General features: G+C 37.5%; 1 protein-coding gene across 1 annotated transcript in view; it reads left to right on the top strand.

Annotated features, from left to right (window-relative positions):
* The window catches only part of LOC139740980 (carotenoid-cleaving dioxygenase, mitochondrial-like), a 32,751-nt gene extending 19,112 nt beyond the window's left edge, over positions 1-13,639 (top strand). The window contains exons 7-10 of the mRNA XM_071651564.1: positions 7,153-7,261; positions 8,664-8,749; positions 12,824-12,935; positions 13,421-13,639. Of these exons, the coding sequence (XP_071507665.1) occupies positions 7,153-7,261; positions 8,664-8,749; positions 12,824-12,935; positions 13,421-13,578 (465 nt within the window). The 3' untranslated portion in view covers positions 13,579-13,639. The remainder of the gene's footprint in view (positions 1-7,152; positions 7,262-8,663; positions 8,750-12,823; positions 12,936-13,420) is intronic.

A 13,639-nucleotide genomic window follows, 5' to 3' on the forward strand; every position in this document is an offset into this window, starting at 1 on the left:
GGGAAGAGAAGAAGAGTGAAAGAGGGAGAAATGAAATCAGACGGAGGACACGTAGCTCAACAAGCTTTTTTTTTTTTTCACCAGCATCAGTAATTATCATTACCATCACTCAGATCATTTGGCCCTTTTCGTATCAAAATTAAGGAACACGACCACCATCATCACTCGAGATAACACCTAAGCAAACTACAGTAATCACAAAGTACCAACAACCTCTCAGACAACAACACAAACACTACAAAATATCACACAGCACACCGAAGAGGCTGGGATCGAACTTCCTTCGAAATACTACACTACAGCAAATTGGAGAAATCGCCGTTACGAAAATGCATGTGCAGTCAACGAGACACCTGAAAGAATTTTTACATACCGGTACTTCGAAACAAAGGGAACGAATAGAGTGACATTAAACGAAAGAAATCGTACCAAACGAGGAATGAGAAACAGCGGAAATAAAACAATGAGTAGGCACTCGCCGAAGCTTGCAGCACCGAACACCACGCGAAAATTATAAAAGTCAACACGTGGCAACTCGCTATGACGAGATCTTTGAGACAGACATATTTTGTTCTTTGTAATCTTTATCAGTAGACAATAAACAATACAAAACAGAAAATGAATTCGTTGGGACCGGAGAAATTAGTTTGTTATATCGGGTATTATTTTGTTATATCAGGATCTCCTATGCCCATATCGAGTTTCCACGGTACACTAGCAACAAAGTTCGAACGCTTTTTCACATGCACAAAATACATGCAAGAACAATTATCGCAGGAGCAAATGTGTCATCATCCAATTCATTCCCAAAATTGATTTTGTTTTTTTCAGTCACAAATTATCTTAAATTGTTGTGAAAATTGTCCCGAAACGGGAGAGTGCCACAGAACTTCTTAGAGTTCTGTGGAGAGTGCCCCGTCACCTTCTTCTGAGTCAGAGGGAATTGCTAGTAAGCCCGACCAGACGCAGTGCAATTCTATGCAGCGACAGGGCTGGGTAGTTAGTGAATGAGTTGCCTCCTAATCCGTCTTTTGTTCGCACGAGGCATGGCGTGGACATTCTGTTTTGAAATCGGCAAGCCTTAATACCATTGTCTTTTTGATCAAAGTTACTCTGTACAATGTACTTGAAAGTCTGTGGTGTAGGGTTCATTGAGACACCTTCCTTGCAAGACACAGTGCGATGCGTGAAAAAAAACAGAAAGAAAGATAAGTGCTTGTTCATTAATTTTCTACGCCACCACGCCAACGTGCTGAATACGCATTGTATCACGTTATGTGCACCATCTTGTTGATGAACCCTATGAATTTGTTTATCAACTCGTTGCTGACCGTAAAAGAGAGGTGGAGATTATAAGTCACGAACTGCCAGCCGCATGACAGAAATGTACCAAGCAAACAAGCAAGCACCAGTGAATGCCGTTTACAAACGCAAAAAAAAAACACTTGAACTGTTAATAGCAAAATCGACTGAAATCGTGTTTAGACTAAGTAAGAAGCTATAGGGCCTACTCGTACATTAATATTGCAGAGATCAGTTACATGATTTCTAACAGAAAGAAAACTCGCCTTTTAAAATGCAAGGTAAAACTCGCTCCACATCACAGTAGGGCAACGAATAAGTTCAGATTGTCTTTATTCACTTACTGTTGTCATATCACTACCCTGATTCAATTTTGGCTAGTCCGCAAAAAAAAAAAAAAAAAATTGACTAAACAAACATTACGACATATTAGTATGCCTTAGTAATAGTATCGTCCAGCTTGTGTACCAGCAGCACGATCATAAAGATTCTCGAGTACTACGTGTACTGAGCTACTGTACGCGATGTACATGTTTGTTGATTTACAGATCAGCAGTTGCGATCTTAACAAATTAAATTTGTAGAGGGAGACAAAGTGAAGAAACTCGCATCTGAACCTTCACCCCTCTGAATAATCTTTCTTTCAATGCAAAAATTTGTTGGGTATATTCAGTTATTGTTTACTATAAAACATAGTCATGTGTTATTTTTCAGGCTTTTTCATGTTATTTATTGGATTCTAAACATCTTAACTATTCCAGTTTCTTTTCCCCTGACTAATATCACAAAGTCTGCCATAACGATGTTCGCTAAACAGTTTACGTTCCAATTCCATACGAAGAAATCATGTCTTTTAAATGAGGAAAAAACAAAAACAAAACAAAAAACAAAAACGAACGAATGTTGATAGCCAAATAACTTCACAGTTCGTAGGTGAAGTTCCTTCAACCTTTCCAAAGTAATACGTAGTTTTGAGCGTGAAATTGCCAGGATTTTGCTGTCTAACCGGGTAGTGGCTGCATCACATACTCGTAGTGAATTTGTCTGGGCATACGAGGCCTTTCGTATATTTCTGTGAGTAATAAATCCCTTCCTATACAATTTGTAGTTCAGTAAACATTTAAAATACTCAATTAAGTACACAATAATAAACTGTTCGATATTTCTACTAACGGTCAAAAGAAAGGCTATAATTAGAATCATGATCTTTGCGATGACAAGTCATGAGCTAGTTCTTCGATCAATATTTCCAGGCTATGTACACGCGGTTTATTCCAGTGCGCGCATTCTTTCGTCTGGCACCTTGGGTCTGGCACCTGGTTTTGTGGAAATTTTCCACAAGGAGGGGAGAAGGGTGAGGTGTCAAGTTTCTCGTAATGCCAGAGACTGCATACACAATCTCTTTGCTTCAGTTACTGTTGTGTTTTCCCCTTTGCTGGCAATGAACGTCTAGATTTAACTTTACGGAGGTTGCTAGCACGTGGTTCTTTTTGTTGTGAGGTGTATGTATTTTTTTTTCATCATCCATGGGCCGGAAGGGAAAGAAGGATGTTCAGCAAGCTGTCTTTTAGACTCGCATTAGTAATAACTTATCATCACCATCACTCGGATCACTCAGCCTTTTTCTATAAACATTCAGAAACATGACCAACATCATCATCAATCAAAGATTATTCCTCCCGTCTATATTTCTTTTCTGAATTATCCTCCTCTTCTCGCTTTAATGATTAACAAAAAATCGTAACTGTTCGTTACTTTGAAAGTTTGCAATTTCCGAAGTCTCGTTATTCGAAAAAAAAATAAAATAAAAGCAACAACAAAATTGTGTTGCTGTTTTGAAGATTCGTCAATTCAAAAACGAAGGAAGGTTTGGTTTTCTAAATGCAGTTAATCCGAAAACAAAACAAATTTTTGACCACGTTATTCGTTTTCAGATTAACGAACCGTATTTCCCATTTTCAGATCAACGAACCTTCGGAATGTCACAAAATGTTCGAATTAACAAACCCTAGTACATTTTCAGATTACTATAGTAACAAACATGGAATTTGCGTTTTTCGGATACGGAAGAACGAACCATCGGAATATAAGTACACCTAGTATCATCATACCTGACTCTTTTTGGAATAATAACCACCACGCAAAGAAATTAACAATGTCAAACTGAGAAACTGATTTCTTGCCTCAAAATTTTCCCTGATGCCGTCTATATATTTCTTTTCTGATTTACCCTTCCCCCTCCACTGCTCGACTGAAAAACAAACAAACAAAACAAAACATAAAGTTACAGTTCGTTACTTAAAGTTCGTTATTCCGAAGGCTAAGATTCGGAAGAACGAACCAACGGAATAAGTACATGACTCTTTCCAGAATACAAACATCACGCAAAAAAAAATTAACGATATCAAACGGAGAATTTCACTTGTATTTCTTGCCTCAAGATTTTCACTCCCTTCTATATTTATTTTCTGAATTACCCCCCCCCCCCCATCCCCTAATCGACTGAAAAAAAAACATAGTTACAGTCATTCCAAAGGCTCGTAAATCCCAATTGACGAAGGGGGAAAAAGTTTCGTTTTTTGAAGAATCGTCGACTCGAAAACGAAACGGGGGTCGATATTCTCAACGTTGTTAAACTCAAAAGATAAATAAATAAATAAATAAATAAATACTCTCTAAAAGAAATCGAGTGAAAATTTTCACTCTAAAAAGAGTGAATACAAAAAAGAGTGAATTTCGAGTGAGATTGGAGTGAATTTTGAGTGAAAATGCTCATTTTCACTCATTTTGGAGTGACGTTAGGGATCACTCCAAAATCTTCGAGTGATCCCTGACGTCACTCCAAAATGAGTGAAAATGAGCATTTTCACTCAAAATTCACTCCAATTTCACTCGAAATTCACTCTTTTTTGTATTCACTCTTTTTAGAGTGAAAATTTTCACTCGATTTTTTTTAGAGAGTAGATACATAGATACATAGATACATAAATAAATAAATAAATAAATAAATAAATTTTCGTGCCGGATTAAGAGTTTTCAGACTAAGGCACCTTCGGAATAATCCCACACACTGTTAGTTAGTTAAAAGTTGATGCCTATTTAGGTGGTCAAGACTTACGTTTGAAATGAGAAAGTGGGAGCATTTGCAGACATTTAAAACATCCAACATTAACGTTTTAGCACTATAAAGAACCGAAAGTTACCGTTATTCATTTCCGATTGTAAGAGCAATCATGCAACATTTACTGGTATTTTAGCACCTTACGGAGCCGAATATTACCGTTAATCATTTTCAAATGTAAAAGCAAACTACCGACATTCATTTTAGCATCTTTAGGGAGCTGAATGTTATCCTTATTCATTTCCGAACGTGAAAGCAAACATCCGCTATCTATTTTAGCATCTAACTGAGCCGATTGATACCGTTAATCATTTCCAAATGTAAAAGCAACAATCTCTTATTATTTTAGCATCGTACGGAGCAGAATATTACTGGTATTCATTTCCAAATTTAAAAGCAAACATCCGACATTTATTTCATTATCATACGGAGCCGAATGTTGCTGCTGTCCACTTCCGAAAGTGAAATGAATCATCTGACAATATTATTCTAGCATAATACGGAGCCGAATAGTAGGGCCTACTGTTGTTCATTTTTAACGTCAAGGCAGATATCAGACATTTACTTTCCCATCAAACGCAGCTGAATGTTACTGTTATTCATTTCGAAATGTAAAAGCAAATATCCAACATTTATTTTAGCATCGTATGGAGCAGAATGTTACTTCTATTCACTTCCGAACATAAAAGCAATCATCTGACATTTATTTCAGCATCTTCCGGAGCCGAATGTCATTGCTATTAACTTTCGAAAGTAAAAGCAAACATCCGACATTCATTTGATCATAGTACGGAATTGAATATTATTGTTATTCATTTCCGAACGTCAAAGGGATCATTCGACATTTATTTTAGCATCTTCCGGAGCTGAATGTTATTGATATTTACTTTCGAACATTAAAGCAAACATCCGGCATTTATTTCACAATCACACGGAGTTGAATATTATTGGTATTCATTTCCAAATGTCAAAGGGATCATTTAACATTTACTTTAGCATCTTCCAGAGCTGAATGTTATCGCTAATTTACTTTCGAACGTTAAAGTAAACACCCGGCATTTATAGCATCTTCCGGAGCTGAATGTTATTGCTATTTACTTTCAAACATAAAAGCAAACATCAGACAGTTATTTTATCATCGTACGGAGTTGAATATAATTGTTATTCATTTCCGGACGTCAAAGCAAACATCAAACATCAATTTTAATGAATCAATGTTACTGTTATTCATTTCGAAATTTAAAAAGCAGACATCCGACAATTATTTTAGCATCGTATGGAGCAGAATATTACTGCTATTCGCTTCCGAACGTAAAAGCAATCATGTGATAGTTATTTTAGCATCTTCTGGAGCCGAATGTTCCTATTTACTTTCGAAAGTAAAAGCAAACATGCGGCGTTTATTTTATCATCGCACGGAGTTGAATATTATTGTTAATCATTTCCGAAAGTCAAAGCAAACATTCGACATTTATTTCAGCATCTTCCGGAGCCAAAATGTTATCCTTATGCATTTCCGATCGCAAAATCAAATATCTGACATCAATTTTAGCACCGTATGGAGCTGAATCTTACCGTTATTCATTTCCAAAAGTATAAACAAACATCCGACGTTTATTTTAGTATCAAACGAATATTACCATTATTCATTTCCAAAATTAAAATGAAACATCTGACATTAATTTTAGCATCTTGCGAAGCCGATTGTTGCCGCTGTTTATTTCCAAAAGTAAAGGCAAACATCTGACTTTTTCCTATACGGGAGAAATAGGACGACTTCGTTATACACTGTATTTAGTTCTTGAGTCACTTGACAGATAAAAAAAGATCTCACCTCATGCATGCAAAATTTTACATGTATGGAGCTGTCTAATTAAGGCATACATTCGCGTATGAGTGTAGACCTACATGTGTTTTCACAAACCCTCTTCGATCGCTACTTTCAAAGTGTTCCCCGTTCAGTGAGATCACACCCCATAATTACGTTTTCTTTTCACCATCTTATAGCCAAACGAAACGCAAATCAACTCATAACCAATGTAGAGACAAAGGAAAGCGTCGGGACACGTCGCTCATCGTCGGGCTATCACGAGCATCATTTGTAATCAGGAGAGGTGTGTCTGGACACGTCGCTCGCTATTCAATTTGAGCACTGGCCGTGACCATTCAGAAATCTCGCTACATCTCAAGCGCCATGTCCCGAAACGTCGGCACTATAAAATCGAACACTTGCGTGAGCGGAGGTCACGCAACATAGAAATAATCAACAGCTTCTTTTGAGGGTGTCGGCAAGTGTCAGCAAGCGTCGGCAAGCGTCGCGGTATCATCAAAATGATGGCGTGTACTGCTTTGACCGACGCTTAGCGACGGAGTAAAAACATACTGCGACGCACTTCATTGTTCTCGCAATAAGTCTCCGTCGCTGAGTGTCGCTCTCCGTCGCTCGCAGTCCCTAGTTTACCAGGTGCGCCTAAATAAAAGTATACGTTATGATTTGTTGGCAAAAATTAAAATTGCATATCTGAACTTATCTAATACCACTTGCCAGAGAAGATTTCTAAAGCTTTTAGGGACAAGGAAAACGGAAGAGGCATGGTACATTGCAACTTGCTGTCCTCTAAGACAGAGAAATGCAGAAATAATTATGTAGAGAAATAAAGAGTGCACTTTGCAGTACGTTTTGTTGATACCCTCTAACTGTACTATTGTGTGTGCTTTGACTGATGAAGGGCTTTGAACCTGGAGATTTTGTGTGCACCCTGGATAAATACAGGGACTGTGCCCTCCTGGAGTCAAAGGACACTGTCTTCTGTAAACCCACCGTCCTCGCAGATTTGCGTAAGTTTTATGCATAATTTCTTCTCTCTTTTTTTTATAATTTAGGTATGACAAAACCATACAGAAGGTACAAGTACATAGTGATAAGTGTATATAACTGGTCAACAGTCAGAACAGGAAAACAAGCGAGTGCCCGACTTCCCATTTTTAGAAGCTATGAAGTGTTCTGTTTTGTATTTCAAACTGATAAAAGGAATGAGATGATCAAAGCAAGGTTTTACATTATGGAATTTGCATCTGTATAGGTAAAATCATGTACACATGATAAAGAAATTGATTCATGTAAATGCTTCCTGAGGTTTTTTACAGCCACGGAACCTTTCAAACATTGAGAAGGTAATATCTTCTCTTCAATTTTACTGCTTTGACCTCTACATCAGCGGCATTCATGTGATGATGTATTGCTTTAAAAAAAAAATATGCATGCCACATCTATTGTGACATTGGCAGGGGGCCAGAATTTCAGATAGAGTTTCCTGAAGTAAAAATAGAGTTTGGCTCCTGCAGTATGTAAACATGCTTTTGTGCGAAATAGAAATCCTACAACATGAATAGATAGAATAGATTAGGACTTAAGTTGAGCTGCTATGAACCTGTGCTGCTGCAATAGAGTCGGATGCATTGTGTTCTGTAATATATTTGTCTAGAACAAATATCTGACTATAGATTCACTGAATTGCGTAAAGTTGTAGCATTGTGTTGGAAGTACAAACTAATGGTAATAAACTTAACGGTTATTTCATTCTATTTCCTACTGATCGTTTCATTATGGGGCAGTCAAACAGCCTACCAATGTAGACAGATATTAAAGTATACTCATTCCAGCACACTGAGAGAGTTTCTTTTGCTCTCTGAAATTTTGAAACCAAGAACACACAGATTAACGGATAAGATTTGCTATTCCACATTTCAATTCTAGAAATTAGGTTTGTGTTGTATTCCTTTGACTGACATTTATTTTGTTTAAATTAATGAAGTAGTCATGAACAGTAATCTACTCATTACATGAATTCATTGGTTTGCAGTATGACATCTGTGCTATAGGCTGTTGTCATCATACAACTAATAACTCAAAGGGAACACTTCAGAAACTTCTTTTGTCTTCCACAAAAAGTATGAGAAATCAATTTTCCAAAAAATAATGATTGGGAACTGTCAAGACTTGCATTCTAGTTAAAATGTAAGCTCTCTTTCAGAATATTTGTGGGTGATCCGATTTTTTTAAACAGATATTGTTATTGCAGCATTACCTATGATGTGGCTTTGTACCTTTTTTTTTTCCCCTTACAAGGTTTTGAATCCTCTCATCCTGACTGTGGATTTCCGCTTATATTATCATTTTGTAGAACTTTTGCTGCCTGTGTTACATCATAATTATTTTTCTCTCTTTTCAATCCCCCAGCAATCGAACTGCCTCGCATTAACTACGAGAAACACAATGGGAATTCTTACCAGTATGTGTATGGCTTCAACAGTCGCGACAACCAGGTACTCACCCCCCATACTCCTTTGTGCTGTTTCTTTATAGTGTGTGAAATGGTTCCAGGACAATAGTTCCAGGCCCCTTGCCTCACATAGATCTCCTTCCCCTTTCCTCTGACAGATTAAGCATAGTGTGGAGTGGATTGACCTTTTCATGACAAGGTCATTTTTTTTTTTGTGGCAATAAATAGACTTTGAATAGTGAATTATGAGTCAGCTTCTTCCTCTTTTTTTTTCAGATGCACAAATCAGCATGTATACACTAAAGTATAAGAGGCAAATATTCTTCATGGAAATCGCAGTTCCACCCCCCCTTGACATTGGTATTATTGTGACTGCATTTCTGGGCCTGTGATGTTGGCATGCTCATCTGTCTGCTACGTTTACACTGTTGTTGTTTGAAATTTAAATTTCCACAACAGCAGTTGACTGACTGGGCGTTTCAGGGCTATAGAAGTACATGATTATATATACATGTATGATATAAATGCCCAAAAGTTGTTAGAACACAGTACACTTCTTATTCGCTCATGGTAATGGATAAGCTGTTATTTTTGCGTACAGATATTTTCAAAAGGCAGAGGTCACGGACATTTTTGCAAGATGTTGTTTTCGCGATTTTACACCAAGGCTTATCGTGCGTGCACTATTTGCAGAGTGCATTACATTGTAGTTTGAATGCTAGAGTTACAACTAATCATGAAATGGATAATTTGATGTAGGTAAAGTTGTTTTTGAATGTTCAGTTGTGTATGTGACAAATGCACACTGTTGCACGTATCATCAGAATACACAACTTAGTGCTGAAAATGTGTCTTTAAAAAGAAATGCATCTTGTAATGGCCCTTATATGCCTAGTAAAGTGAGATATGTACCACCCCCCCCCCCCCCCCCCCCCGTAACCTCAATCAAAATGCAAGATGGGCGGATGTAAAATGCAAGCCTGTCCCCTGAGTCAATCTGCATTGCTAATGAGGCAAATTTAACCTTGCGCAGATTAAGGCTGAGATATATGGGAAATGGATTGAATAGGAGCTGCGCTGTAATACTGAGAATTCATCAGGAATTATCTCAATGGGAATCTATTCATTCACACAGAGTCAGAAGAATATATTATGGTTTTTGTGCATCTGTCATTTATCTTTGGATCAGTATTGCATGTAAAAATAGATGCAGGAAAAAAAAAACAGTGGATGAATAAAGGGAATCAAAAATAGAGGCAAGAAATAGTGCTATATCATTGTGAGTTTTGTCTGAACGGCAAGGTCAGAAAAGGGCAGTCTAATTCTGCCTGTAGTACCTTATATAAGGGTTGAATATTTGAATATAATACCATGCTCAAAGTGGTAGTTCTGTTTCCCTGCATAAATACAATGTGCTCATTGATGAATGAAGATTTGCAAAGGGTTCTGCAAGAAAAGAATAGATTTTTCACTGTATAATTATTATGCCCAGTATAAGAAGGTTGAATCTCTGATATGCGGTCACCCAAGGGCAACTTAGTATAATGGACCAAATATGCAGGCTGCTTGTAACCTTGATATTCATTAATTTTATTTATGTGGAATACCTTGTTGTATTCTGCAAGCAGTAAGTATTCATAGGAAGGGATCCAATCTCATAGGGCCTATGAAAATGAGTTGTACATCATATGTGACCCTGCACCTCAAAACAAACAAAAAGTCGCCAGACATGATTTTTTAGTTAAGACCATATTCTGAAAGAGCAGACTTTAAGCTTTAAAATGATGTATAACTCAAATCAAATGGACTCTCCTAACCTATCTAAATATTGGAAAGAAAGCACAAACTCAGGAAAAGTGTGAACTGAGAAAAGAGGCTCTGAAGTACAGTGTCTATTCAAGCTCTTAATCTTTACCAAACCGTGCTGGCTGTGCGATGAATGGGACAAAGAACAGGAAGTAAACCACCAGAGTAACAACAATGAAGGGATTATTAGATTAAACTGAAATTAAGCATGCCTCATTAACACATTCTATCCATAATTAATGCCAACTTTCAAAGCAGTAGCACTATCCTTTGAAAAGTTATTAGAGTTGAAAGTGAAGAGTATGGAGAAGGTTTTTCAGAAATGAAAAATGGATTCTAAAGACACACCTTATCTCACTATTCTACCAAATATGTTCAAGATAAACTGCTAAAAAAACACACTTTCCTGCCCGTTTTATGATACCAAATTTTAGCATAATGTAGACCCGCTCTTTCAGAAAATATGAAAAAGTCAAGTTCGGCTAGGTTGACCCATTTCATTTATTTTCAGTCCTCTCGCAAAATCAGTGTGTGCGACTTTATGTTCGTTTTGAGGTGCACGGTCACATATGACTACACTGAGTGTGTAATGAAAAGAATCATACATGTATTCATGATACTGGTACTAAAAGCTATAGTTTTAGATGAATCTGTCATGACAACTTTTTGTATGCTAAAAGCCTTTAGTTAAAGGGACTGCACAGTACTGGTTGAGGTGAGGATACAGCTTTAGAGATATACAGAAACCACTTTATGAAATGTTAAAGAGCATACAATTCTAAGGGGAATCAAGTTTATTCGATGAAAATAGGGTGTGAATTGTCTGAGATATCTAAAAACAAGGCAAAACAGATCCTAATAAAAGTTGTTGTCTGTCAATTTTATTAGGATCACTTTTTTGGATATCGCAGCCATTTTAAGATCAATTTTCGTTAAATGAGTGTTGAATCCTTCTTGAAATTACATGCTCTTTCACATTTCATAAGGGGTTTCTCATTATCTTACCAAAAAAAAAAAAAAAATGTTATAAAACCTGATGTTGAATCCTGGAGACAAATGTAGAAAAGTTTACAGGTCATGGGATTAATCAAGGATCACTGGATAGAATTCAGCCAAACTTGATAACACATGAACTCACTAGCATGATTATAAACTTTACAGAGCTTATCTGTAACATTAATGCTTGCTGTTTTAAAGATCAGTGATACAAGAGTCAAGGTGTATCATGTGACATACAATTGTAATTATGCTGGGTGCCTAGACTGAAAATAGATACAAGGAGATCAGACGGGAGAAAACAAACAGATAATAATGAAAAAACATACATGCCATATTGTGTCGATGTGATGGTGTCGAGTTTTAGCTGTTTGAGTTGTTCAACGTGCTGATTATTGCTGCAGACAGAATTGATAGATCTAAGTCATGGTCTGTGTGATAGCTGTTTGCAGCAAGCATAGCCATAGATTATCATGCTATCACATGAATGGACTGAGACAAAGTTTATCAACGTTCAAGTCTGTTTTGTGTCTTGTTTCCTCCCCTAAACTGTGTGCCATCAGATGAAATTAGCAGATAAGTCCAACTATTATGTAACAAAAAAGGAAAAAATAAACACTCCTCAAGACTGTTCAAGACTGTGTCCCTCAGTCATGATGGTAGGATGAAGACTGCCAGTGACTGATATTTAAAAATCATCTTGATCTAGTTCTGAATAACATTGCAAACCACACTACGTTCTATGCACTGCACTGTGATTTTGTATTGATGTGTTTTAATTCCAGTATGAAGTTTGTTTATTGAAAGAATTATCAAAGACTTATTGCAGAATCAGTAATGTATGGGGATCACTCACAATTAAAAACTATCTTCAGTTAACCCATTGAGGACGGGCTGATTTTGCTTCAACAAGCATTTCCCATAGACCCCTGCCTGAGTTTACTCGGGACTCGTACGTCCCCATTGTTTTGTGACATGTTTGCATGAAGTTGACTTTGACATTATTACAGTTAACTTAGCACATTAAGGATGGTCTGATTTTGCTACAAGCATTTTCCATAGTCCCCTGCCCGAGTGTACTCAGGACTATACTCTTATTAAACCCGTTGAGGACGAGTCCCGAGTATACTCGGGCAAGTGTCCATGGGAAATGCGTGTTGTAGCAAAATCAGCCCGTCCTCAATGGGTTAATAAGATAAAACAGGTGATTGCTGTGTGTCATCTGCCTATTCACAGCATATAGTAGACTTTATTCTAGGGTGCCCTTTGGTGGTGATGCTTTTAATACCAATCTTTGTTTCTGGTATCTTGCTAGTTGTGCAAAGTGAATGTGGAGACAGGCACGTCTAAGTTATGGAGTGAGGAGGGGTGTGTGGCGTCTGAACCGGTCTTCATCGGGTCACCAGATGGACAGGCGGAAGATGATGGTAAATTGCTTCGTCAGCTTGTTTCTGTTAATAAGTACTCCTTTGAATGTAGTAGCACCTCTACCCCTTCCTTCCCCCCCCCCCCTCCTCTGTGCCTCTCCCCTTCTGTTTCCTTGTCTCTCCCCTCCCCCTCTGCCCCCTTTTCCCCTTCTCTGCTCTCCTTACAAGTTATTCAAAAATAAAAGTCCCTACCAACTGTGATCTGTAGACTTTCTGATGGTAGTACTACTAATAATAATGCAGTTTTGATTTCCTTGATAACCATTTCAGTGTGTTTGTTTGTTCGTTTGTTTGTTTTTTATGTTGTAAATGGCTAATAAAAGGTGATAGATATTCAGCATATTTTTCTAGGCTTAAAAAAAAAGATTCCTCTTGGAGATATCAAATCACAGTGTACTTGTGATATATTCAAAAGTTTGCATTACACAGCGCACAAGTATGCAACATCTTGAATGAACTTCTTTTAAATGCCATCTTTGATCCAGGTATTGTGGTTTCCTCGGTGCTAAATTTCAATGAGGGTGGCCTCCCATACCTGCTGGTTCTGGATGCCAAGAGCTTCACTGAGCTGGGCCGCGCCGAGATTCCCATCAAGAAGATGTCCTACGGAATACATGGGATGTACATGGAGGGTTTACTGTAGGTTGTGTTGATTTCCAGATAGTAAAAGCTCCATGTGTATGGATGCGGATGGCTCATGTGAG

The sequence above is a fragment of the Diadema antillarum genome, unplaced genomic scaffold (genome assembly GCF_040938485.1).
Source record: "Diadema antillarum isolate AM-2024a unplaced genomic scaffold, OU_Dant_1.0 seq00000893_RagTag, whole genome shotgun sequence".
Classification (NCBI taxonomy): Eukaryota; Metazoa; Echinodermata; class Echinoidea; order Diadematoida; family Diadematidae; genus Diadema; species Diadema antillarum.